General features: G+C 55.1%; 1 protein-coding gene across 5 annotated transcripts; it reads left to right on the top strand.

The window, feature by feature from the left end:
- The first annotated feature begins 4,250 nt into the window (after positions 1-4,250).
- PODN (podocan) lies at positions 4,251-25,704 on the top strand. 5 transcript variants are annotated; one of them, XM_074376471.1, is made up of 11 exons: positions 4,251-4,416; positions 10,760-11,076; positions 11,570-11,663; positions 12,994-13,058; positions 14,705-14,814; positions 15,972-16,128; positions 16,440-16,555; positions 17,107-17,764; positions 20,798-20,946; positions 22,061-22,271; positions 25,374-25,704. In XM_074376471.1, exons 2-10 carry the CDS (start codon positions 10,765-10,767, stop codon positions 22,233-22,235), a joined length of 1,836 nt encoding a protein of 611 aa, XP_074232572.1. In that variant the 5' UTR covers positions 4,251-4,416; positions 10,760-10,764; the 3' UTR covers positions 22,236-22,271; positions 25,374-25,704. The 5 variants fall into 5 exon arrangements, with proteins under 5 accessions (XP_074232572.1, XP_074232573.1, XP_074232571.1 ...); XM_074376472.1 differs by having other exon boundaries at positions 22,061-22,275; XM_074376470.1 differs by having other exon boundaries at positions 4,252-4,416; positions 22,061-22,275; positions 24,808-25,704.
- The last annotated feature ends 1,102 nt before the right edge of the window (positions 25,705-26,806 follow it).

The following is a 26,806-nucleotide window of genomic DNA, read 5'->3' as shown; positions in this document are numbered from 1 at the left end:
AGCAGTATAAGAGAAAGGTTGACTCAGGCAGGCTGAAAGGAGCCTTGCACTTGGCAAAATGATACCCAAGGGCAGGTTGTGATAACGGTTCACAAATATTTGAGAGATGGAAAGACCAAACCAAGGGTGAGGAGTGTTACTTTGCTTAGTTATTAGAAGTAATGGGAAGAAATATACAAAGGGAAATTTCAGACTGAAAATCAGCTTAATTTCTGACAAAAAATTGGTCAGGAGTGGACTAAAAGCTCCTACCACGGAGATGTTCCTAAACCGAGCTGGCAAAGAAGGGCATTCTTTTGAGAAAGATGTACCTTAAAGGGGCTGGAAGAGCACCTGAGTGGGAGAAAATATTTTTCACGGATAGCCACTCTTTGGAGGATTTCTCCTTTTGCCATTTATCAAAACCTTTTTTTTTTTCTTCTGTGTGTCAGAAAGAAGACTTGATGTTTTTATATTTACTTGTTTATACTCTGACCTGTGCCCTGATGTACTGAGATATCTTCAGGAGAAACAGAAAGAAGTGAGTATTTAGAAGCGTTTAAGTTTTCATAGTGTGAAAGCAGCCGGAGTTTTTGTCCTTTTTTTTAGTTCGTTGTTTAGCTTAAGGTAGTACAATCTGAAAGCCACCAAATGGTAGCTGCAGTGTCAGAGACAATTCTCACTGGAGTTAGAACCCGAAGGCCTGAGTTTGAATTCTGGCTCAAATATATACTGGTTAGCCAGTCACCTGAGCAAGTCACTTATCTTCCCTGAGCATCAGTTTCCTAAAATAAGGTGGCAATAACACCATCATGCTTGTGAAGATTAAGTGAAATGATGTGTGTGGGTAAATGTACCATGCTCCAGTTTTAGTTATTAATGTTTGTGTTAGTTTTTTATTGCTACTGTAACACATTACCACAAACTTAGTGGCTTAATGCGACTCAAATTTATCATCTCATTTCTGTAGCTCAGAAATCTGGGTGGGTTCAGCTGGTTCCTCTGTTCCAGGTCTCAGAAGGCCAAAGTCAAGGTGTTGGCGGCCCTGGGCTCTTATCTGGAGGTTCTGGGAGAGAACCTGCTTCCGTGCTCATTCAGGATGCTGGCAGAATTCAGTTCCATGCTGCTGTTGGGCTGTAGTCCCATATCCTTGCTGGCAACCTGGGCTTGTTCTCAGCATCTAGAGGCGGCCTGCGTTCCCTTCATCTTTAAGGCTAGTCAAGTCCTCACATGTCAGATCTCTCTGATCTGCCCTTCTGCCTCATCTCTCCTACCTCCAGCCAGAGAAAGTTCTCTGTTTTTAAGAGCCCCTGTGATTGGGTTAGAACCACCTGGTTAATCCAGGATAGTCTCCCTATTTGAAGGTCCATAACCTTAATTACACCTGCAAAGTCCCTTTTGTCATATCATGTGACTATCCACAGGCTCTAGGGATTAGGCTCTGGACATCTTTGGGGGTCTGTTCTGCCTACAACAGTGATGGTATTTTAGAGTTAGAAAGAGACCTTACGGTACATGAGATGAGGTTCCTACCCTGAACGGTTTACAATCCAGTAGGGGAGAGAGCTGAGAAACATAATATACAGCAAGAAAAGTCCAATAATAAAGGGTCTGTATGGCATGTTATAGGAGCCCAGAAGACTTTTTCTGTACCTGACTTGGCCTGTGGTTTTTCCATCATGCCCTGCCTGTTCTTCAATGTCTCATCTTTGATAAAGATCCTTCAGGTGGAATCCATAGGCACAAAACACCACCATGCGATTTAATTTCTCAATGTCCAGAAAATTAAGCTGCTGCCATAGCTCAGTATTGGGGGCCCTGTAACTTAATAAGGAAAGGTCTTGGGCCCTCAGCTCAAAGTAAGAGGAATTATTTTCTTCTCTGATGATGAAGTATAACACCACCTTATCTCGCCTCATCTTGTTCCTTATCTCCTCTTTCTCCTCATCAAACCCCAGCTGAGAGCCTTCTTGGCCTATACGCCTAGCTCTCTCTGTCCATGTATCTGTCTTTACTTCTCTTTTTTGAGTTTTCTTGTTTCTTATTGTTTTGAATTAGAAGGCACTTACCCAGGGGCAATGCAGAGGTTTCTGTTTAATTCTTGCCACTGGTCATTTCTTCTTTAATAATGCTTCCTGGATGTTTAGTCAGATCTTGGCTATAGTTTTGTAATAATAGCAGCTGTCATTTACTGAGCACTTGCCACATGCTGGGTGCTTTGCAGAGTCCTGTACCTCCATTTGCTCATTTAATTTAGACATTCTGTGAGGTATACGTCCCATTTCTCTTCATTTGAATTCAGCTGGGACTCGAACCCAAATCTAACTCCATAGCCTGTTCTAGACACCATGCACTACAGTAATTAAACAGGAGCTGAAACCTAGGGGCAGCATGAGGGAGCCAAAGCAGCACAAGCAGATTTAGGAAACCTAAATGTCCAACTCCACTGTCTCTACAGCCCATGTGAGAGTTAGATTATCTGCTTCTAGAGTACCAGGATTGCCTCCATTTTCCACCAGAGACACTCAGAGTGATTCCTGCACATTAGACTTCAGACAGGTGCCTTTAGTTTGTACCTACAGCCCTGGACAGCCACAGAGCATGTGTGGGCACTGGCTTGGCATTCCACAGAAGACCCTATTGCTCTGAGGGGTGGGCAGGGGTAGGGGGATGTGGTGTGGCTGGAGAATACCTTCCCCACAGGGTTGGGATGATTAATATCTTCAAGGATTGAACATGGTGCCTGGCACTTAGTGGGCCTTCAGTATATGCTGGTTCTCATTGTCCTTCTAGAAGAGTTTCTTTAGTTCATGGGTATTCAAGCCAGTAGAATCTTACTCTTTTAGCTGCACTTGAATCTAGGTTCAATGTTGAGAAGACACGAGACACATCTTTGTGTTGGCTCCTGTCCAGTCCTGTGAATCATACCAACTCTCATAAGTTCAAGCTCAGAGAGAACTGGAATCTGAGGCCAAAGAAGGCAAAATATTTCCCCTTTTCCATTCTTGAGTTCTTGAGTTCTTGATGTAATGGAAATAGACAGTCTTGGGTTCAAATCCAGACTCTGCACTTGGCTGCTCAGGTTACTTTCCTGTCTCCATCATGGAAAAAACTTGGGCTGTGGGAAGAGTAAACCTGGCCATTTTACTCACTCAGTCATTTATCCTTTTCAAGGCTGTCTCCTTACTTATAATGGAGGCAACAGCAATTCTTCTCTTGCAGGGTTGTGATGCTTAGGGAGAGTAATGCATGTGGTACAAGCAGGATGCGGCAGCAGAAGCGAGTGAAAAAGTCTGGAGCCTTTACATAAGCCTTTCATTCATTCATTCGTTCCTTTGTTCATTGATTCATTCGTTCCTTTGTTCATTCATTCATTCCTGGCCTTGGCAATTAAGTTGAGCAAGTAGTGCCAAGTTTGAATTATTTATCCTTTTCCTCTCCAGCAGGAGGGCAGCCAGGTAAGGTAGCTGTGGGTGCTCTGCCCACAGGCCAGAGCAGGTATAGGGGAGAGCCTTGTTTGGCAGTGGAGGTGCCAAGTACCACCTAAACTCAGCCGAACCGCGTTCTACCGCCAAAGACGTTGGCGCCAAACGGTGTTGCTTCAGCTGCTAGTAGTTAATGCTCCTTTACTTGGAAACGTTTCCCGCTCCCGGGAGCAATATGGTGCCATGAGGGCTCATGGCTCACCCTCCCCCTGTCTCCCTTAGACTGGGATCCGCATGCACCTACTCCCAGCCCAATTTATCGTCCTTCAAGGCTCACCAGGGCCAACGTTGGGGTGGGGCGGAGAACTTTTCCGGGAAGGGGCCCAGTAGGGTCTCTTGGCTGGCTGCCCCTATTAGCCACGGCTCAGGACCCCAGGGTGGGAGAGTGAACGGAAAGGTACTCATGATTGGAGCCGTGGCAAAATCCTCTGCCGTGAGGAAGAAACTGAGCTCAGAGGCCATTGGTAGAAGGGGCCTCGCTCACCGGCCCTCCTTTCAGGTGCTGGGGCCTAGAAGGGGTCCAGTTCCACTTCGGAAGGCTACGAACTAGGAAGCGTTGCGGGCTAGACACCCCGCCTCCCGAGTCTCCTGCGGAGGGGGGGCGTGGTACGGCGGCCCCGCCGGGGCGGAGAGGGGGTGAGGGGTCGTGCGGCGGCTCTGCCTTCCCGGAAAGTGGAACTCGGCCCAGTCCGACGCGGGGAGAGGCAGGCCCTCCCCGGCCCGCGCCTGCCGGGACCCTACGCCTGTGTCCGGAGGAGGCCGGCGTCCAGCAGATGCACGCGGGGGGGCAGGGGCGGGGGAGAGGCGGGGAGGAGAAAACCCACAACAAAACTTGCGTCGCCGAGCGCACGGCTCGACTTGAATGGAAGGAGCCCGCGCCCGCGGAGTGCAGCCGAGACTCGGGAGAGCGCGGTCGGCCGGCAGGGCGCGGCGCGGCGCCGGGGCGCAGCAGGTACCGGGCGCGGGCGACCGGGTGAGCCGAGGACCGGGGCCGAGCTGGGCAGCCGACTCGAACTTTCCGCCCTGCCCGGACGGCTCCAGCAGCTGGCCCGGGCGGGGTCGCGCATCTCGCCCCCCGTCTGAGCCTTACACGGAGAGTACGGCCGGAGAGCTCTCCCTCGTGGGGCGCGACCTTCTGCGATCCAGACCCGGCAGGGGCCTGTTCTCTCTGGCCAGAGGCTGGTCCCAGCCCCGGGCCCCTCCCGCTGCGCACATCTGGAAAGAATCTGAGGGCGGATGGGAGAGGGGAGTGGAAGGACGCGGGCGGGCAGCTGGGAATGTGGGGGGCAGGTGGAATTGGGGAGGGCGAAGCCCCCTGTATTTAGAGCCTGGGCGTAAACTATCCCGGTGTCTTAACACGTTAGCTCATCCCAGCTAGCCCACCCTTCGACCTCTTTACAGAGATACTGAGGCCTAGAGAGGGCCAGAGATCTGCCCCCAGGACGCGCGGACAGGTGAGGCGGAGCCCGCGCTGTGTCCATCTCCGACCCGCTCGGGGCTCGGCTCCCCAGCCCCGCGCCGCGCACTGGCTGAGCCAGAGCTTTCAACCGGTGGCCTGGTGTCTGTCTGTCTATACGGCTGCCCTCCCTGCTGGGACAGCAAGACTGAGGAGGAGGCAGACAGGTGGCCGCGGAGCGCGAGCAGCGAGGCCGGCGCGCTCCAGCGAATGCGGCCGAAGCCCCCAGGCTGTAGGTCCCTGAAGCCCCAGGCTGGCCTGGACGGGGGACGAGATCGTGGCGTTAGAATACCTGGTGCGCCGTCAGGTGGAAGTGGTGGCGGCGGCGAGCCCCTGGCGGCCGCTGGGGCTGGGGGCGGGAAGCTGCTGCAGCCTGAACTTCAGGAGAGGAGTGGGCGCAAGCATGCGTGCGGCGCTGACCATTCGCGTCCGGAGGCGCAGAGGGATGCGCCCCCCGGCGCTTGCAGGGCATCACTGTGGAGGCCCACACAACCTGAGCATCTGCCTTTCGATTCTCGCCGGCCCGGGAAAGTGAAGCTGTGGCTGACCCGGCTGCAGGAGGCACCACAGGAGACCCGGGGCGGTTATGCCCCCTTTTAGGGCCCAAAACCCAGCCTATTCTAAACTAGAGTGCAAGTTAAGAAATGTCAGATTCACATGAATGTTTTCATGAAATCTTGTTGGAGCATACTTTGTCCCTTCTATCTGAATTTGGGAGAGGGTGACTAATGGTGGCACCCGGGCCTGGTAGAGTCCTATATAAGAGCTTGGACAATGATCTGCTTGGAACACTTGATAGTTCCCTGTCATCAACCCCTTAGCATAGTGGCTGATGCCGTAGGAGACTTGGACCGCCATTCTCTGTTGACCCTTCCTTAAACACACCTCCCTCTTTCGCCCTCCGCACACTTTGGCTCACCTTTTTTCGTGCCCTGCCCTCTGCCCTGAGTGCCTTTCCTCCCCTTTGTCTACCTGAAGAACTCTTATTCAGTCTTCAAGACCAACTCGAGGCTCTCGGCAGGAGTCAGAAATCACAAATTCTAATTCTGGCCTTGCCTTTAGAATATTTATCTATAAACTGAGAGAGCCAGACCAGATAATAGTGTTGCAGATCTTTTCCAACTCTGCTTTTCATAAGTACATACCTTCATTCAGCAAACACTGCCTGAGCACCTGCTACTTGCTGAGAATCAGGGAAGACTCAGCTGAGCCTTGAAGGATGCAGAGGGCCAGGGGTGCTTTGGGAGCATCAAGGAACTGCCTAAACCAGCCAAGTAGGCAGGAGCAGCTTCCCAGGGCAGATTCTGAGTAGGAGCTTACTGGGGATGGGCAGCAATGTGAGCCTCTTTGTGCTTGAGTTTCCTCATCTGCAAAATAAGAACACTAACTCTTAGTCTTGGGAATTCTGTTGGAGTCAGTAAGATGCAGCTGTTCGGGGCCCAGCACAGAACAGGTGATCAGCGAATCTTCACTGAATTTGAGTGGAAGAGGAAGGTGGTTCTGGAGGCTGAGAATCTGCCTCCTGATTTGGATTTCCTTTTCCCTAGTCCCGCCTTAATCACCCCCTTAAACCGTTCAGGACCATGAGGTTTGGTTCCCTGGGGTGGGAGACAGGAGGTCCCAGGTACTTCCTCAGTGTCCCTGGCAGTGTTGCACTTGCTGGGTGCCAGCATCAGCTGGGCATGTCATTTCATTTAATCCTTATGAGGAGCTCCCATCTCCATTGCCTAGACTAGTAAAGAGGCTCAGAGCAGTGAAGTGACTCGTCCAAGCCCACGCAGCATTCAAGATTGGAACAACTCACCGCAGACTGAGCTGCCCCTCTCACCCAGCATTTGCTGTCCCAACAGTGTGAGCTGTTCCTCACCAGGAGGACTCCTCACTCTGGGGACTTCTAGAAACTAGGAAGTCTCTCTGCCCTTAATCCCACACACAGCTCCAACATGGCTAGGCACAAAGAAGGGACCTTGGGGGCTTATCTTGCTCAGCATTCTTAAGGAAACAAAAAAAAATTGAGACTCCGATGGGCAATGATGTTGCAAAGTCACACAGCAAACCAGACGGTGGAGCTGGAGCTGCCCAGGATCCCAAAGTCCTGAGGGTGGCTGGCCAAGCCAGGAGGAGGGGGAGGTGGCACTGGGGTCACCACTCTCTAAGTCCTGTCTGTTCTCCCTTCCCTCTCCCTTGAATCCGCTTTCCTCCTCTCCATCCCTGCAGCCCAGCACCTCCCTTTGCCCAGATCAGGCCTCTTATCTCTTGCCTGCATCACTGCACAGCCTCTGAGAGGTCCCTGCTGGTCCATCCATAAACCTGCCTGTGCCACACTCTGGCTCTCCAATGGCTCCTCAGTTCTTCTAAGATAAGGGTCACTCTTCCTAACCTGGCTTCTGAATCTTTTCTTGGCCTGGACTAAGGCCACTGCCCACTGGCATCACTCCCAGTCCTCAACCACCACCAGGCACTCTAGTGAGGTTTGTAGAGGTCATAGCATGGGCTCTTTTGCCCCCTGGCCTTTGCACATGCTGACACCCCCCCCACCCCCGCTTGTATCACCCTTTCCTTTTTGCTTGATATTCATCCTTCATGGCTAGATAAGGTATCACTTTTTCTGGGATATCTTCTTGACCACAATTAGGCCTCCTCTGGGACCCTACAGTCTCTGATGACACTGGGATTATAATACTCAGTTTACACATAATGTCTAGACCAGCGTTGTCCAATAGAAATACAGTGTGAGTCACAACTGCAAGCCACTCATGTAATGTAAAATTTTTAGAAGCCTTGTTAAACAAAACAAAACAGGTAAAGTTTTAATAATTTATTTAACTCAATATAGCCAAAATATTATCATGTGATCACTACAAAAATAAAAGGTATTTTAAGAGATATCATTAATATTAATGAGATAGCTAATTTATATTCTTTTTTTGTACTAAATATTTGAAATCCAGTGGACACTACATTTTATACTTACAGCACCTCTCAGTTTACAGTAGCCACATTTAGTGCTCAGTAGCCACATGTGGCCACCACATTGGACAGTGCAGGTGTGAGCTTTTTAAGGGCAGCAACTGTACCTGAGTCATCTGGGTCCTCAGTGCCCAACTGTGCTTGGCCCAGGGAAGGGCCCAGTAGCTTTGTGGTTAAGACTTAGGCTGGGAGCTGGGCATTGCCACTTAACTGCTGGGTTACACTGGCCAATCCCATTGGACCTCAGCTCCTTAACATATAAAAGTGGTGGTGATAACATTTTCAATATGGTTCATAATATAAATATTTTTACAGGTGCAGTTTACAGATCTTTACAGATACAGAACTGAAGGTGAGGGAGGGAAAATAAGCTGATCCAGTGAGTGCACAGGATATGTGGGGAGGATCTTTCTCCTTTGCCTCCTGCCCTGATTGAATTTGGGGCCTGGGCCTATGCCCGCACTCCACCTCCCAGAGTCTGGATCTGCAGTGGGTCAGACAGATGGCAGGCAGGCAGGCAAAGCAGGGAGACTCTGGTCTAATGCTGGTTGGTGTCTTCAAGGGCTGAAGGCTGTTGAGCTAGGTGGGGGGTTATAACTTGCCGTGGGAATAATGGTTTGTAGACTGGCCAAGGATTTATTGCCTTTTTGATCAGGAAATGGAGCAACAGGGACATGGTAGGGTGGGCATAGGGCCAGGCTGCAGAATGCATCACTCACTGCTGCCGATGGAGCCTGGGAGCCTGGGAGCTGTGTGTGCTGGGCTCCCTGGTTCTCTGCTGGGCAATGGCTGGGGCCCAGGTCAGTTAGGCCTTGTGGACCTTCCTATAAGGTCAAGTAAGCCCGGCTGCCGGCCCTCTTCTCTCTCCTCCCAGCTTTCTTTCTGGGGCCTTGTGCATCTTGGGACCCCTTTTACAGGGCCCACCCAGTCTGGTACTGGGGTCTACTGCCTCTTGCAGACTGAGGGCAGGGTCCTTACCTACTTTACCTGTATCCCCCATGCTCAACACATGGCTGGGGGCAGATAGAGCCTTACCTTAGAGAGCTGGCCAAGCCAAGAGTAAGGCAAAGCAGTATCTGAAATATCAAAGCAGCCACAGGCCAGCAGGGTTCATGGGTGGCTAGAATCTGCACGTCTTCTGGGAGGAGGTGGGCCTAGGACTGGAGGGAAAGCACAATCAAGAGTGACAAGGGACAGGGAAAAAGTAGGGGGTTCTAAGGTGGGTGTGGTGTGGTGTGGCTGGCATGTGAACAGTGCCCATGGATCAGAGTAGATAACATTATTGGTCACTTACTGTGTGCAGAACGTGCATCGCACACACTCTCACAGTCTCCCCAGTAGGACAGTTCTGTGACCACCCAGTGGATAGGTGAGAAGCTGAGGTTCAGAGGGTGACAAAATTGCCCAAAGTCACACAGCTGATAAGAGCCAGAGCCCAGCTCGCCACCCCCGCTCTCTGGCTCTACCCTTCTACCCACTCTGGGTTCTGATCCTTGATCTAATAATGATGGAGAGAGAGGCTTGGACGCTTGTCATGCACCTGTGCTCATAATTGCTGCAGCAGTAACAGGTGCTTTGCATCTGCTATCTTGCTGGGTCCTCACAGAAGCTCTGAGTTTAGACGTATTATCTACATTGTAAGACGAAGAAACTGAGGCTCAGCAGTCAGAGCCACTAAGTCATAGAGGGAGGCTTGAACGGGGTCTGTATGACTCCAGAGTCAGTGCAGCTGAGCTACCACCTGTCACAACTTACCACACCGCAGAGGTGTTCTCTGAGTCCCTACAAAGAGAACTCCAGGGATCAGCCCAGGCCCTTGCCTGCTGGGACGATGGAACCCCAGCATCTTCCTCAATGGCCTGAAGTCGATCCTGTATCCTCCCCTGCTGCCCCAGGGGACCATGCTGGGGAGTGGTCTCCTGCAGATGGCAGTGGTCGTGCGAGCATTGCAGGCCCTGGTAAGGGCAGCTGAGGGCAGGAACAGGACTTGGGAGGTCCTGGGGGCAGCAGCAGCTCCATTGCTAATGACTTTTCTGTGCAAACAGAGATAAAGGGTGGCACACAGAGGCAGAGGGTGGCTCACAGCCCTGTGTGGGAGAAAGACACCATCACACAGTCATAACCCAACTCATGCCAAGCCCTGGCTGAACAAAGTGATGGAGAGCCCTAGGACATCTCAGAGTTAGTTATCCTAGGGGATGTGATGCTGGAGTTGGTTCTTGGAGAAGTTGCTGATTATACAAGAGAGGAGGAGGGCATTCCAAGCAGATGGAACAGCATGTGCAAAGGCCTGGAGGGAGGAACTACTCAATTGACCTGTATAACTGGGGCAGGTGAATGGGGGAGTTGGAAGAGAGGCAGAGCTACATCCTCAAGAGCCCTAGAATGGCAAGCTGAAGAGCTGGGACACACACTGCTGGTGCTGGCCCACACAGGCCTGTGGCTGCTGGAGGAGGGACAGGGCCTCCCAGTACTGTCTGTACCAGGGCAGTGAGAGCTCAGCAAGGTCCAGGGCAAGCCCTGCAAGTCACAGTTCTTTCTGAGCCTTAGCTTTCCCCTCTGTAAAATGGGGGTACAGATTCCTCAGGACCAGTCCTGGTGAGGATTATGGGAGGCTTTGCAGACCTGCCTAAGGAAAGGGCTTCACCGCCCCTCCACCAGTCCAGAGGGCAGCCCTGATGGGGCAGGTGGGGAGAGGAGGGCGGCAGCTAGCAGATCAGATGTACGCTGAGGACAGGGACAGATAGGCTCTGCCCTGTGCGTGGGAGGGCCCCATTACAGCTTTCGTGGGCCGCAGCCCTCTGCCTGCTGTGCCTAGCAGGTTTGACACCCCGAGGACCCAGGTGGTCTGACCGGACCCCTCCCGCAGGCACCATGGCCCGAAGCAGGGTGCTGCTGCTCCTGCTGCTCTTGCCCCCGCAGCTGCAGCTAGGACTGGTGCTTGCGGTGAGAGCCCCGGTGTTTGGCCGAAGTGGTGCCCACAGCCTGAGCCCTGAAGAGAATGAATTCGTGGAGGAGGAGCCGGTACTGGTCCTGAGCCCCGAGGAGCCAGGGCGCGGCCCGGCCACCATCGACTGCCCCCGAGACTGTGCCTGCTCCCAGGAGGGTGTCGTGGACTGTGGTGGCATCGACCTGCGCGAGTTCCCAGGGGACCTGCCCGAGCACACCAACCACCTGTCTCTGCAGGTGAGGCCGGTGCCGCGCCAGCGGTCACCAGAGGCTGCTTCCCACAATGTGTTTCCTATCCCAGAACCGCCAGCCATAGCTCCCTGCTTGCCCATGGCTGCCCACCTCCTGACACAGGGTGCGAGGCAGACAGAGTGGGCTGGCTGCACCTCGGGGCGTCCCCGCTCTGATGTCCTGGGGACAGAGCACCATGATGTAACCAGCCTTCTCTCATGGGGAGGAGTCTGGGCTGAGGCCTGCCAGTAGAGTCAGGCCCTGTGTGTGTGTGTGTGTGTGTGTACGCCCCCTCATAGAGTGGGGGACCTACACTTCTGTTGTGGTCACTGCTGTGCCTCCAATGCCCACATGTGGGGCTGTCCACTACGGGGGAGAATCCCAGGGGACACAGAAGAACTGGCTCCTGGGACTCGGGCTGAGGGTGGATGCAGGCCTCCCGTCGGACAGCAGTTCTGGAGATGCTGCCTCCTCACCGCCTCCACCTCCCATCCCCCAGAACAACCAGCTGGAGAAGATCTACCCCAGGGAGCTCTCCCGGCTGCATCGGCTGGAGACTCTGAACCTCCAGAACAACCGCCTGACTTCCCGAGGTGAGGGATCACCCCAAGATGGGGACAAGCCCCCAGGCAGGGAACTGGATGCCGCTGGGGAGAGCCCCGCCCTGCAGACCCTGGCATGTGGGAAAGAGCAGGCCTGGCTGGGCTGGTGTCAGGCCCCACGGCAGGGGGCTGGCTCCTTGTGGGTGTCTGACAGGCACCCCCGGAGCTCTCTGAGACTTGGGAGTGGCGTGAGGAGGCTTCAGAGCAGCTTAGACTGTAGGGCCTGACAAGTCCCAGACCCTTCAGTTCACAGAAGGCTGTTAGAATCAAAAAGTGTGGAGGCCTCAGATTCTAAAAAGTTATTTTCTCTGATGTTGAGAAGTTTCTGATTGTAGAAAATTTGGAAATGTAGGGAATAAAATGGAATAGAAAAAAAAGCCACTCATAACTCTGCCACTTGGAGTTAATCACTATGGCTATTTTAGTATATTTCTTTCCATTTTTTAAACAAGCACAATTTATAAACAATGAGGTTTACCCAATTTAAAGGTACAATTGATGAGTTTTAGTAAGTTTATGTTATACAACCATCACCACAATCCAATCCAGTCCTTCTTCTTTGCGTTTTTAAAATTCATAGCTGGACTTACAGCATTGATGTCATTAACTATTAAAGCTGCTTTGTTTCACTTAGCAATTAGTTCAGGAGCATTTCTCACGTTGCTGAAAACTCTCGCACATTGGCAACAGGGTATTCCATGGAGGGATGCTGAACAGTTTATGTAACTGTTCCCTCTTGTTAGATACTTGGGTGAGTCCCAGCATCTGAGGGTCTGGGAACCCGGAACCAAGAGTCAGAGGCCGGCCTTAGGACTGGAGAAGAGCCAGCCTGGCTGGGCTCCAAGTGACAGCCCAGTTCTAACACTATATCTGCCAGATGGGGCAGGGGTGGGCCAGGTGGCGGGGAAGTTCAGAGGTCACCCCACCCTGCCCTGCCCTGGGGCAGGTATGAAGAGGGTCTCTGACCCTCTGGGGCTGCCCCCAGGGGAGCACTCCTTCCTGGCAGGTCTGCTGCCCCATGCCTGACCTTACAGGGACCCATTTCCATCCAGGCTGCCCTGAGTTGGTCAAGGATCAGTCATCTATCAGTGGATGCTTTCCACCTGCTCCTCTGAACTTGGGCCCCTGCAAGCCAGGGGGAAAGGAGGATGTGCTGGACAGGCATTTTGGGACTGGCTGGGAAGGGATCAGAGCCTCACCTGCCCCGGGGAGTGCCCTCCCTGTCCTGACAGGTGGGGTGGGTGGGGGGCCGTAAGTACTCACGTGCTGCCCTGTAGCGTCTCCTTCATCCAGGGCTCTGACCGATGCCTGTCCTTTGAAGGGCTCCCGGAAGAGGCATTTGAGCATCTGACCAACCTCAATTACCTGTACCTGGCCAATAATAAGGTGAGGGGCCTGTAGCAGGGTTGGGTGTCGGGGGCTGAGCTCAGGGAACTTTGAACAGGGCCTCTTCTGGGCTGGTTGCTGGGTCCCCATTGCTGTTCAGACACAGCCCAGACCCCACACCTTAACCCAGGGCATCAGAGTGGTCAGATGATGAGAACAGAGGCCAAGGCCTACAAGGGTGTAGTGGGGGTGAGAGCTCATTCCTATGGGGAGGGGGCACTTGGAGGGCTTCCTGGAGGGAAGGGCATTTGAAGGGCCATGAAGGGTAACAGGATTTCAGCCAGAGGCCTCAAGGGGGAGGGACCGCATAAGTGAAGGCACAAAGGCACTCAACCTCAAAATGATATCTGGCCTGCCCCAGGACTCTGTCCTGGCCCATTCTCTCTGAACTCTCAAGGTGACTGGTCTCCTCCCCGGTCTTTAATGCCCATCTACCATCTTCATCATGGCCACGTCCAGGGGCAGTCTCCAGCCTTTCCCCACACCCACTTGAGACGCAAAGATCCACCTGCCTTCTTAACCACTCCCCTCGATGTCTAATGGAAGTAGAACCCCTACTTCCTACCACAGGCCCCAAACCCCAATCCTCCTGTCATCACCCCATGTCTGTAAAGAGCATCTCCGACCACCTACAGCACCACCAGTCAGAGCCACAGATCTGGGAGTGCTTCGCTCATGCACATCTGGTCCCACTGCAGGCCCTCAGCTCCCCCCACCCATCGGCACAGGACCACCACTCCTCAGGGGACCCCCCTGCCTCCTCATTTGCTGCCCCTTTGCCTCAGAGGAGCCAGAGCGGCTATTCAAAATCATGTCCGCTTCTACCTCTGCATCTCCTCTCCCCACTTGAAACCCTCCCATGGCTTCACCCTCCGCCCAGGGAGAAACCCACATTCTCCCTGAGGCCTGCCTGCCTCTCTTAACTCATCTCCCCACTGGCTCCCTCTCACTCCACTCCACCCTAAGCCAAGAAGACCCCAAACACAGGGCCTCCACCTGCTGCCCCTGCTGCGTGGTGCTCTCCCCGCAAATGGCATCCAGGGTGCTGTCATGCCTGAAGTGTCACCTGTTCCCTGAGCACCCACGCCAGTCACTCTGTCATCAGGCTGTTTGAATTCCCTGCAGAGCTGTGGTCACTCTCAGATACTTTTATTCCTTGTTTATTGTCCTCTCCACTAGGATGAAAGCTTTTGGTGGTGGGGGAGGAGGGGACAGATACCTCTGTGTCTTGTTCCCCAGGACATGTCCAGTGCCTGGAACCGTGTCTGGAATGTTGCAGACTCAGGGACTACTGTTGAATGAATGAAGGAAGGGGGGACACCACGGGCTGGGTCTGGGGATGTGTGTGTGCTCACTGTAGCTGCACAGAGGGCTGGTGTCTGGGGCAATGAGGGGAGAGGCCAGGGGATCAGGCAGGGCAGGGGACAGGCCCAGAGGGCCTTGAATGCCAAGCTCGGGACTGTGGGAAGCTGGAGAGGTTCTGATCTTGTGTAATCGGGGGTGGGACAGGTTTCCATTCTAGAAAGATGTCTCTGGTTGCAGGGAGGAGACCAACTGAAAGGGCTCAGATGAGCAGCAGGCAGTGTGACTCAGAGCTGGCCTCTGACCCTCCACTGCTTTTTCTACCCCAACTCTTCCCTTTCCAGCTGACCTTGGCACCCCGGTTCCTGCCAAATGCCCTGATCAGTGTGGACTTCGCTGCCAACTATCTCACCAAGATCTATGGGCTCACCTTTGGCCAGAAGCCAAACTTGAGGTCAGAGGTCGGGGAGGGGACCCTTGACTTAGGCTGGAGAAAAGGGAGGAGCTGAGGCAGAAGCTGCAGGCCCTGAGTGGGGCACAGGGGACCCAGATAGGCCCTGGAGGAGGGGCTGTGCAGTGCAGGCATGACTCCCCATGCTCAAGGCTGTGGTCACGGTCACCCAGGGCTGCAGGGGCACAGGATCTGGAAGGCTGACACGTAAAGGATGAGGAGGAATCAGTCCAGGAGGCAAGAACAGAGGGTGATTTCCAGAGAATTGTGGGGAGCTGGGTGAGGGTGTTTTCCTCCTTCCCCAGCCCCTGGGAGAAGGAAGCATCTTCCAACAGGCAGAGTCATCCTCTATGAGAGCTGCTTTGGGACAAGAGAGGCCCCACAGCACAGGTGTGTGAGCAGAACAGGGTGGGGCTGGGGAGGGGAAAGTACTGACAACCTCTGGTGCCACTTCTGTCCCTGAGTCTGTCATCCTGATTCTCTCCAACCCCTGGAAGAGCCAGAGTTGCTGTGCATGGCCCCATCCCACAGATGGAAAGGCTGAGGCCCAGGAGAGACCAGACAGCAAGAATGAACAATATCTCCTGTGAATTTCTCTTGCTCCTTGTCTTCTCTCCTTCTAGTGTGTTAGCCATGAGGGAAAGGTCTTTTTGATTGTGTCTACTGCTATATCTCCAGGGCCTAGAACAGTCCTGGTATGTATGAGCACTCACTGTATATTTGCTGAATGGATGAAGGGTCGCCTCCTCTGAGCCAGGATCCTGTGCTGGGCACTGGGGACAAAGAGGTGATAGGGACAGGCCCTGTCTTCAGGAAATCCTACAGAACTCAGAGCCAGCTGTGTGGAGTTGACAGGTAGGGACTTCAGGGTTGCAACAGTCAGGGAACAATTGAGAACCTTGAAGGATATGCAGGAGCAGGGACTCGGGGTGGAGAAATCCTGTTTCTTCCACTAACTTGTGTGGCATGTCCTTAGTCCCCTAGGCTATGTAGTCTGGACTGGATTTGGTGGGGTCAGAGGTTCTTCAGGTCCTTCAGAGGGAGGAAGGTTTCCTGGGCCCCAGGCCCAATCTGAGCAAGGTCTGTCTGGAGGTTCACCAGGTGAGCTGGTGCTGGGGCCGGGGGCCCGGGTGGGTGAGTACCTGTGCCTCGTCCCCCAGGTCCGTGTACCTGCACAACAACAAGCTAGCAGACGCCGGGCTGCCGGACAACATGTTCAATGGCTCTAGCAACGTTGAGATCCTCATCTTGTCCAGCAACTTCCTGCGCCACGTGCCTAAGCACCTGCCACCTGCCCTCTACAAGCTGCACCTCAAGGTGGGAGGGAGAGGGCAGGGAGGAGCACAGCTGGAGCAGGGGCCCGCATCAGGGGAGGAGCCCAGGCCCACTTGGGCACAGCAGTCAGGCTGCGGGGCCTCAGGCACGTGATGGTAGGCAAAGAATCCATTGCAGAGAAGCAGGCGGAAGCCTGGGCTGCTGACTCAGCCCCACACCAAGTACTTTAGGCCTAGGCCCCCTCCCTATGGCTCCCCCAGACCCCTCTCCACACTTGATCCCAAGGCCCTGTCTGTCCTTGCCTTTTGGCTGACCCCCATGCTCCCCTCCCAACCGTCCCCACGCCCCCATAGAATAACAAGCTGGAGAAGATCCCGCCAGGCGCCTTCAGCGAGCTGAGCAACCTGCGTGAGCTGTACCTGCAGAACAACTACCTGACTGATGAGGGCCTGGACAATGAGACCTTCTGGTGAGTCCCCACCTGGGCCCTTGGTGTGAGTACAGCACCTGGGAAGCCCCTCCCAGGGCTCACCGGCCAGGCCCTTGCTCACCTGCCCCTGCAGTTTCCCCAGAGAAGGAACTTTGAGGCTTGTGCCTTTGATGACATTTCTGTCCCCATGAATAGTGATAGGTGTAGGTAAGGCCTGACAAAATTCCCGTGTGGCAAGGAAGTGTTTGCACAGGCTGGATTCTTGGTACAAAATAGAAACTCAAGCATTCTTGTTGAAGGTGAATCTATTTTCAGTTTTTAGGGCCCAGGGTAACCACAAAAGGCATTAAACAGTCAGTCTTCAAATAACTCCTATGTGTCAGAAACCAATGCTAGATCCTTCCTACACCAATATATCATTGAATCAATCCAATGAGAGGTTTGCAGAGGACTGACACCCCCAGTCAGCTAATGGCAGAAGCTGGGATGAATTAGAGACAGATCCCCTGCCACCTCCCTTGGGAATAATATTGGAAACACGTGCGCCACTTGCTCCTGCCAACCAGCCTAATCCCCTCCACTGCCCCCAGGAAGCTCTCCAGCCTGGAGTACCTGGATCTGTCCAGCAACAACCTGTCGCGGGTCCCAGCGGGGCTACCCCGCAGCCTGGTGCTGCTGCACCTGGAAAAGAACGTCATTCGGAGCGTGGACGCGGACGTGCTGACCCCCATCCGCAGCCTCGAGTACCTGCTACTGCACAGCAACCAGCTGCGCGCGCAGGGCATCCACCCGCGGGCCTTCCAGGGCCTCAAGCGGCTGCACACAGTGCACCTGTACAACAACGCGCTGGAGCGCGTGCCCAGCGGCCTGCCCCGCCGCGTGCGCACCCTCATGATCCTGCACAACCAGATCACGGGCATCGGCCGCGATGACTTCGCCACCACCTACTTCCTGGAGGAGCTCAACCTCAGCTACAACCGCATCACCAGCCCGCAGGTGCACCGCGACGCCTTCCGCAAGCTGCGCCTGCTGCGCTCGCTGGACCTGTCGGGCAACCGGCTGCACACGCTGCCGCCCGGGCTGCCGCGCAACGTGCACGTGCTGAAGATTAAGCGCAACGAGCTGGTCGCCCTGGCTCGCGGGGCGCTGGCCGGCATGGCCCAGCTGCGGGAGCTCTACCTCACCGGCAACCGGCTGCGCAGCCGGGCCCTGGGCCCTCGCGCCTGGGCCGACCTGGCTCATCTGCAGGTGAGGGGGTGGGGGGTCCATGCAGTCCTACTGGTCTGGCTGCCCTGAGCCCACCCATTGCGGTGGCCGGCGAGCAGTGGGCGGGAGGGCTGGGCGGGAGGGAAGAACCCACCTGTCAGGCAGGCTAGGCCTTGGGGTAGGGGGCTGGACCATGCCCGAGGGTGCAGGAGTGCAGGGCAGAGTTCAGGGGAATGGCTAGGCCCCTTTCACACCTGCAGGGACAGGCTTGAGGAGCGCCGTGGGGATAAGAGGAAGTCATGGCTGCAGGTGGGGGAAATGGGGGACAAGGACAGTTCAGGTGGCATGGGAGAGTGGACTCACCCACCTGTGGGCACAGGAATAGTTGCCTGGAGCAGGCTGGGCTTGGGAGTGGGGAGAACGGCACGTTGGTGACGGGGCTGACCTCACCAGTCTTCAGAGTCTAGGGGCATCTACTTGAGGCTTCTAGGCTGGGCAGTGGGTATGGCTCTTGCGGCCACAGAGACAGGAGGGATATCAGGCCAAGTGAACTGAGCCTCTTTGGTTACAAGCAAAACCTCCTGACTCAATGAGGGGCCAAAAAGGAACTTCATTAGAGAAATCTGGGAGGCAGGGCTGGGTTCTCCGCTCTGCTACCTTACCAGGCCCTTCTCTCCCAGGGGTCCTGAGGCCTTACCCTTCCTTTTTTCTCAGGGCTCTGCTCAAATGTCACCTCCTAGGGAGGTCTTCCTTCGCTGCTTGTCCTCCGCTTTGTTTTTCTTCATAGCCCTCATCCTTTCCGACAGTAGGTCATCTGTTGCTTGTTTGTTGCCCGCTCTTCCTGCTAGAATAAGGGGCAGGCATTTTAGTCTGTGGTGTTCCCTGCTGGATGCAGGGCCCTCGTCATATAGGCGCACAGTACATGATTGTGCAGGGAGCTGTCAGGACGGAGGTGTCTGAGCGGAGTGCAGGGGAGAGGCCCTGGGGTGGGGGCAGGGAGGTGGAGCAGAGCTCTGACAGTGGAGCAGGGTGGGAGCTGGCGGGGAGGCAACTGGCCCTGCAGGAGCAACAGGGTCTCTCCTCACCCAGATAGCCCTGCTGAGTGCCAGACCCCAGGATCCAACCCCTGTGCCAGCTCTCTTTGGTATTCTTAAGGGGCCCAAACCCCATTATCCTGTCCTCCACACCTGCTCCTTCTGCTGCATTTTCTAACTCGTTGGAGGAGGCGACACCCACCAGGTGTCCACAGGAAACCTGAAAGCTGCCCATGACATCCTCTTCTCACGGCATCTGCCCCCCAGTACCCATTGTTACCAAACCCTGCCAACTCCACCATCGCATCTCCCAGTCTCTCCAGTTCTCTCCATCCCTACTGCTCATACCACCAACTCAAGCCACCCCCATTTCTTGCCTGGACTCGACCTTCCTAGGAGCTTTCCAGTCCTGTATTCCACATGCAGAGGGTATCTTGAAAAACACATGCTCACCTTACACCCCGTCCCAGAACTCTTCTGTGGCTTCCCATTGCTTTTAGAACCCAGATCAGAATACCTGCCACAGCCTTCAAGGCCTGGTCTGCTCCTGTTCCTAGACAAGCTTCTTAGTTTCCCAGGCACACTGGGCTTTGCTTATACTGGCCTCTCTGCTGGAAGCTCCTTTTCCACCCTAGTGACACCTACTCACTCGTTCATTCCTTAAGTCTGTACTGAGCACTCACCATGTGCAGACACAGCTCTAGAACTGAGGACTCAGAGGGGAATAAGATAGATCAGGGTCAACCTCCTAGAGCTTATAATATACATGAGACTCAGCTCAAGTGTCACCTCCTGCAGAAAGTCTCCAGTGATGTGCAGTTTAGATGCCTGCCTGGGCCTGGGTGAGATCAGTCAGGGATGGGGTGTCTGGTGTGGGGGATTCTTCCTCACCCTGTTGGATCTTTCTATAAGCAGCTGCTCTTGCTGCTTCAGAGCCCCTGGCTGCACTGGCTCCATCAACCCACCCCATCTGAGGCTGGATCAGGCCCCTTCCCTGGGCTCCCTGATCACAGCCCAGTTCTGCTGCTGTCATTGTCAGACTGCAGCGTCGATATCCCCTGCCAGCCTGGCTTTCTGAGAGCGGAGGCAGATCTCAGTGGATTCCATGTCCCCAACACCCAGGGGCAGTGAGGATGTTTGGGATGAATGAGGAAGTGCTGGAATCATGTGGAAGGAACACAGTGGAGAGCAGGGGTCCCTGCTGGGTAGGGGCAGTGACTGGGAGGCTCCCTAAGGTACCTGAAGTGTGTGCGCCCCTTGAATCTTGAATCTGGATTCATGGCCTCCAGTTACCTGTCCCTGAGCCCCAGCCTGTTAGGTGAGGAGGGAGATTAGACATGACGAAAGCCCACCCGTGGCTGCACAGATGTGTGTCCGGGCAAGGGCGTGCTGACAGCCCGAGGGCCAGGCCGTGATCTGCACCCGGTTGCGTCTGAGTCTGCTGTCTGCTGCAGGTGCATCTTGCCCCCTGGGAAAGCTACCCCATTTCCCTGGCCACCTGCTTCCTGGGCTCTAGGCTTGTGATGACTCTGAGACTGACCAGCCTAGGACCTGGCTGCCATACCAGGGTCACTGTGGGCCTCAAACCTTTACCCCTGCCCTGTCCACATGGCCTGAGGTCCACAAATGAGTAGCCACCCCCTACCCTTCATCTGACACCAGTGGGGTGAGATTTAAAGACTTGAGTACCCCTAGCCCCTGCCCTTTTGAGGTCTTTAGTGTGATGAGGTGACAGATGTGTTAAGGAGGGAGGACTCTGATACCAGACGCCTTGGCCGTGAATTCACGTGGGAAGGCAGGGACTGGGGAGGCTATACATCAATTAGATAAGGGTTCAGAGTCAGGTGCACCAGCTTCCAGCCTGTACAGGCTGTGTGTGTGGTCTTGAATAGATCTTTTAACCTCTCTGTTTCCCCATCTGGAAAGTGAGGGTAGTCTGTAACACACCTCACAGGGTTATGAGATTTAGATAGGCAGGGGGTGGGGAACTGGTAGGAGCTTTGCAAGCTAAGTGCTTTGGCTCCCCTGGTCACCCCTGCAGCTGCTAGACATTGCCGGGAATCAGCTCACAGACATCCCCGAGGGGCTCCCCAAGTCGCTCGAGTACCTGTACCTGCAGAACAACAAGATTAGCACCGTGCCTGCCAATGCCTTCGACTCCACACCCAACCTCAAAGGGATCTTTCTCAGGTAGGCCTGAGCCCCTCTGGGGTCTGCTCCGGCTCTAGTGTGATAGTCCAGGCAGATGGGAACAGCTTGCAGGGAGAGGTCAGTGTTTGAAGCCTGGCTTTACTGCTGACCAGCTGTGTGACTCTGGGTACGTCACAGAACCCCACTGAGCCCCTGTTTCCTCATCTCTCAATGGTGGGGACAGTGCTGGCCATGCCTGGGGACATTCATAGGTTTGTGAAAGGATTTCAGAAACTTTAAAAAGCGGTGCATGTGGGCATTATTGATGTTCCTATGATAGGAAGGGACCACAGAGAACATCTTCCCAATTTACAGCTGGGAAAGCTGAGGCCCAGAGAGCACAGGTGGCTGCTGTTTCCACAGCCACCCAGGCTAGGCCTGGGCCTCAGACCCAGGACAGCAGATGTTCAAGTCCTCGCTGGGTTCTGGGGGTTTAGAATGACTCAGGGGACCCAGCTCCCCAAGGAGATGAGGAGCTTCTGAACAGCAGAGCCTGTTTCTTCCGAACATCCCTCCCCTACCCCTTGAGCCAGAGAGAAGGAGACAGATCAGAGAAAGGCAGTATGTGCCCTCCCAGCGGCTTGGTGGCCAAAAAGGCCCAGGTTGGGTGTCGCTGGAGTGGAGTATGACCTGTCCCAGCTCCTGCAGAGGAATGAGGCACAGAGAGTTGAGGGAGCCTGAGATCAGAGCTCAGCCTCTGCCTTCCCAAATCTGAGTATGTTCCTGGTGCAGCTTGGCCCTGTCCTGGCCTGCATGTCCCTCCACACTAGGTACCTTGGTGACCCCAGGCTGGCAGCCCAGGAGCCTCAAGCCTCAGGGTCAATGCCAGAGGGAAGACAGAGAGGAGGTGCCCATGTCTGCCACCCCCAAATCATAGCGAGAGCATAGATGGGAGGAGGCCTTCCCCTCCCTGTATAGACCAGTGGCCCAGGGCCGGCCCTGCCCCCAGCAGTAGCCACACCAATCAGCCTGAGCTCCCTGTGACACACTGTACTTCTAAGCCCCTTCTGTGCTTGCTGCGCATCTTCCTGGAGGGCTCATTCCCTCCCCTTCCCTTCTGAGAGTGGGGACAAGGTCCCGCCCATGGCGCTGACCCCGTGGGTGGCCCGCACAGGTTTAACAAGCTGGCTGTGGGCTCCGTGGTGGAGAGTGCCTTCCGGAGGCTGAAGCACCTGCAGGTCTTGGACATAGAAGGCAACTTTGAGTTTGGTGACGTTTCCAAGGACCGGAGCCGGTTGGAGGAGGAAGAGGAGGAGGAGGAGGAAGAGGAGGAAGAGGAAAAGCGATAGTGACAGAGTGAACGGATCTGACCAAGCTGATCTGACGTAGGTAGGGGGTCTGTGTGGGGGCGCACTCACCTGCTCACCAGTTTCCTGCCCCTGACCCCAGTCTAGGGTCTCTCTGTTCACTTTTCACCCTCTGTCCCCTGCTTCATCGTTCATTATGCAAGCCTGTTAGAGTACTTCGTGTGCGCCAGGCCCTGGGTGAGAGGTTGAGAATGGTGGTGAGCCTGAGGGAGGCCGGCGGCACGTGCTGGGAGACTGTGTCGAGGGTGATGTGTGCCCTGATGGGACATGCGCAGGGGCTGCTATGATGGAAGCAGGGAATGGATGTGGGGACCCAGGGGTAGGCCACTGCTGTAATCCAAGCCAGAGATGATGGTGACAGGCAGTGAGGATGCAGATGGGCCTGAAAGGAGTCTAGGGGTGCAGGCTTAAAGGGCTCAAGCAGTCCTGCTGGGTGGAGAAGACCAGATCCTGGTTCTAGCCTGGAATTCTGGGTGGATGATAGTACTAGGAGGAGCAGGTTTGATGTCTGGGATATTGAGTTTGGAGGGTACTGGGGGAACTGCCCAGGATGGGCTGGCTATGTGGGTCTGAGGCTCAGGAAAGAGGTCTGAGCTGGAGATGGGGATCCAGGCATCAAATGCTTAGAAATGGTCATGGAGGCCACAGGAAGCTGGAGGAGCTGGCCTGGGGAGAGTGAGTGGGAGGGCATGGCGAGCCAGAGGGGAGTGACAGAAGGAGCTGGGACAAAGCACCTAGGGAACGAGGCAGGTAAACTGCAGACAGCTAAGGACAGAGGGGGATTATACATACATGCAGCACAAGCACCCCCACATGCACAGGGGGCACCAACACACATGTCCATGCATGTGAGTATATGCACCCATGCCTCCCCAGGAACACATGCCCTTGTGCACATGCCCAAAGCACACACTTGAACACACATGCATATACTCCATTGCATGTTTACAAATGCAGGACGGGTGCACCATTGCACACATGTGTGCATGCATGTGAGTACATGCACACATGCCTCCCCAGGAACACGTGCCCTTGTGTGCACATGTGCACACACACAAAAATGAGCATGCCCGTTACACATCCATGCACAGGCTTCTCTGGAAGTGGGGGGAATCAGCCGTGTCAGTGCTGCTGAGTAATTGATGGAGCTGAGCACTGCCGAGGACCCACCAGATTTATCCACAAGAAGGTCACCGTGACCTGGGGTCACTTCTCTATCAAGAAGTTTGCTATGAAGAGATGAGAGAAGGCGGTAGTCAGAAAGGGGGCATGAAACTCAGGCAGGGCTCTGTTCACGTTATGCCTTTTTTAAGGAATAGAGCAGGTTTGAATGCTGGTGGGGAGTGGCCAGTGTGGAGGGAGGAGTTAAAGATTTAAGGGAGGAGAGCTGGGTATAGTGATCCCTGTGTAAACTGGAGGAAGGACCAGCTTGGGCAGCAGGGTCAGTGCTCCCTCCACGGTGGCAGGAAGATGGAGGACTGAGTGGCTGCAGTCACATGCAGGCTAGTGGCTTGGTGGCTGGACATGAAGTCACATCTGCTTGATGCCTTCAGCCTTCTGTTTTCTCAGTGCAGCAGGAGGTGCTCAGCAGACTCCGGCAGGTGTTGGAGACCATAGACAGTTGGATCTATCCATGGCTTTTGGCCGGATGTGTGGGACAGGAGGGCAAGTAACAAACAAATTGAGAGTATTGACTATAGAACGGCTGCATCATGAATCCCAGGGTTCAGGCTGGGAAGGGAAGTGGGTGCAGACAGAAGGGCTGGTGGGCGAGGAGAATGTTGGAGAGTCGGCAGGTGGTGTTGAGTAGCCAGGGGGAGAGGTGTGGTCAGGAAGGAGTATCAGAGTGAGCTAAATGGGGGGTCCCAGGGCCAGGGTGTGGCCATGGGAGGGAGCCACTGGGCCACTGTTAGGATATTGGATTGAAGTAGGACCTGGGTCAGAGAGAAGCCTGAGGAGGGTTGAGGACCCCATGGGTGGATGAAAGAGGGAGATGGGGAAAGGGGTCCAGCTGATGACAGAGAGAGGAGTGTGCTGGGCGGGGGTTCTTGGAGCGTAGAGGCCAGGCCCAGAGGCAGTGCTTGGAAATCACCTTCTTCGACTCCTGGGGCCCTGGGGCGTGAAGGTGGGGCCCCTTCTCTTCAAGCACTGTCCTCAGGCAGAGCCAGGGGTCAGCGACAGGTGTGACTGACCATTCAGTGAGGATGCTGTGACCCTCAGGAAGGGTGCTGGGGGTCCTGGGGTGGAGAGAATCTGCCCCCTCTGGAGGACATTGGCCAAAGTCAGGTCTGCTGAGTAGGGCCCTGGGAGATGCCCCAGGGAGAGTCCAGAGGCACCCAAAGGCCCTCCAGCCCATACCAGACCCTCCACGAGCACCTCCCAGTGGGTGGCCTGCTGGCTTTGGGCTCCCAGGGGCAACTCCCCCTCATGCCTGCAGTTGTCTGGCTCTCCCAGAGCCCCTCTGGTGGGCCCCCAGGTCTAATCTACTTCCCCCAGGCTGGTTGTGGTTGGAGGGTTCGCCTTGGCCTCCCCTGACTCTCCACGTGTTCTGCAGGACCATGGACCGCTGGAGACTTTCTGCAGTACGTGCCTGAGCCCCAGGAGCCCCACTCTGCCATCCTCACAGACACACTCAGTGCAGCACCTGCCGGGCCCCCCTCCACACACAGGCTGGACCCAGTCTCCCATCCCTGCCCTTCCTGCAGTGCATCCATAACCGAACACGCTTAGACACCACACCACACGCTCACACAGCCAGCTGCACATTGTCCTCTAAATGTCCCACTCTCCACCCCAGACCCACCACGAGTCCTGCAGACTCGGGAAGGGTCTGACCAGCCCTGGCACTCACGGGTGCCTGCTCTCTGCCCTGTGGACTCATATGTGTACACACACACACACACACACACACAAGTCACATGCAAACAGCCTCCCTCAGCCTACGCCACCAACAGCTCTTGTCCCAGCCAGAAACGGTCAGAACGGCTTGCTGTCTGCCCACCCATCTGTCTGTCTGTCCCCTGGAGAAGACACAGAGTTGTCTCTGTACTCTCTGCAGCCAGGTGCCTGAGCCCCCTGGAACTCACAAAAGCTGGCTTTTGTTCCTTTCCCTCCTTTTAGGGACAGGAACTTTTGGGACTGCTGCCCTGGCCCGCCTGCCCCGCTCCCACTACACCCTGACCGGCCCCAGGCATGTCTGATGGGCAGGCCCCCCTGAGGCCAGAGGGAAGGTCTCCTGGGGCTGCTGGGGGCCTTGGGCCCGAGCAAGAGTGAAGGGCACAGCTGCACCAATGAGAGACCTTTTTTTATTCTTTGGGCCTGCAGGAGTTCTGGATGCCTTTGGTTTTTTATTCTTTTTTTTTTAAAGAAAAAAAATGTTAAAAACTTCAAAGCCGATTTTTCCTGTTACAGAAAAACTAATATAAAAGCATTACCCCTGTCTGGCTGCCCATGGCCGTGTCTGTGTGTGCTTCCTGCCAGGTGCTGGCTGCTGCCTGGCTGGGGTGGGCAGGATCCAAGCACCTCAGCGCCTTCTGGACCAGCAGCAGTCAGGGCCAAGTTCAGTTCTCGGGGCCCACAAAGTAATCACTCAGGCAGACATCCAGGGATGCAGGGTTTAGTTGAAGGTAAGGTGGCCTGGAGGCATGTGCAGCCCCTCAGCTTGGTAGGGGTCAGCAGGTTGGGATGGGAGCACCACACTGGGCCTGTGAGCTCCCTCTGCACCCCCAGAAGCTGGGCATCCAAGCAAAGGACCTGCCAGCTTTGGGCTACTCAGGGCTCCTGTGCACTGAGTGGGCATTACTGATGGGAACTGTCCCATAGGGACACTGGAATGGGAAGGGGGCCGGAGGCAGGCCTGGGAGCTGGGGCAGAGCCCACCTGGGGGCCCCCGTCTCTGCAGGTCTGCCCAAGAAAAGGTGGCAAACGTGTTCAGTGTGCCCACCACCCCCAACTGGGCCAGAGCTGGACCAGAAGGCAGCACCTGGCTTAGAGCAAAGAAGAACCTATGATGGGCACAGCTGCCCCACAGTGGACGAGGTGCCCAGGAAGCAGTGGTGCTTTGCTACTGGAGGTGTGTGAGCATGCTCTGTCGAGCCTAGTAAAGAGCAGGTTCCTGCCTTGTGTGGGGCAGACTCCATTGCTCAAAGGGCCTCAGAGATGTGACACAGGGAAGGGGCCACTCAGCCAGGCCACACAATGATGGGAGCTACAATGGCTTGCAATCTGACCCTCCTAGTGATTAGGCCTTAAGGAATGAAGGCTGCTCCCATGGTGGAGTCTATAGCCCCCAGCCCTGCAGTGTGAGGGGGAGCCTGGGGCCCTTCGTGGACTCCTTAGACTATGGCCCTGGGAGGAGGATGGAGGTGGTTCAGGACTGGGGGCTGGGAGGCAGGTACCCTCCTGATGCTCTGAGAGACCCTGGGAGCTTCAGTGTCTTCATGGACTCCACAGCACAAGACTCCAAAGCACATCCAGAGCAGGCTGCGTGGCCAAGGATCTTGTGTGTCCCCTGCAAGCCTCCTCAAGGCACCTTAGGGCTGAGGAGATCGAGG

This window comes from Camelus bactrianus, chromosome 13 (assembly GCF_048773025.1).
Source record: "Camelus bactrianus isolate YW-2024 breed Bactrian camel chromosome 13, ASM4877302v1, whole genome shotgun sequence".
NCBI lineage: Eukaryota > Metazoa > Chordata > Mammalia > Artiodactyla > Camelidae > Camelus > Camelus bactrianus.
Note: the sequence above shows the minus strand (reverse complement) of the source record. Positions and strands in the feature narration are given on the sequence as shown.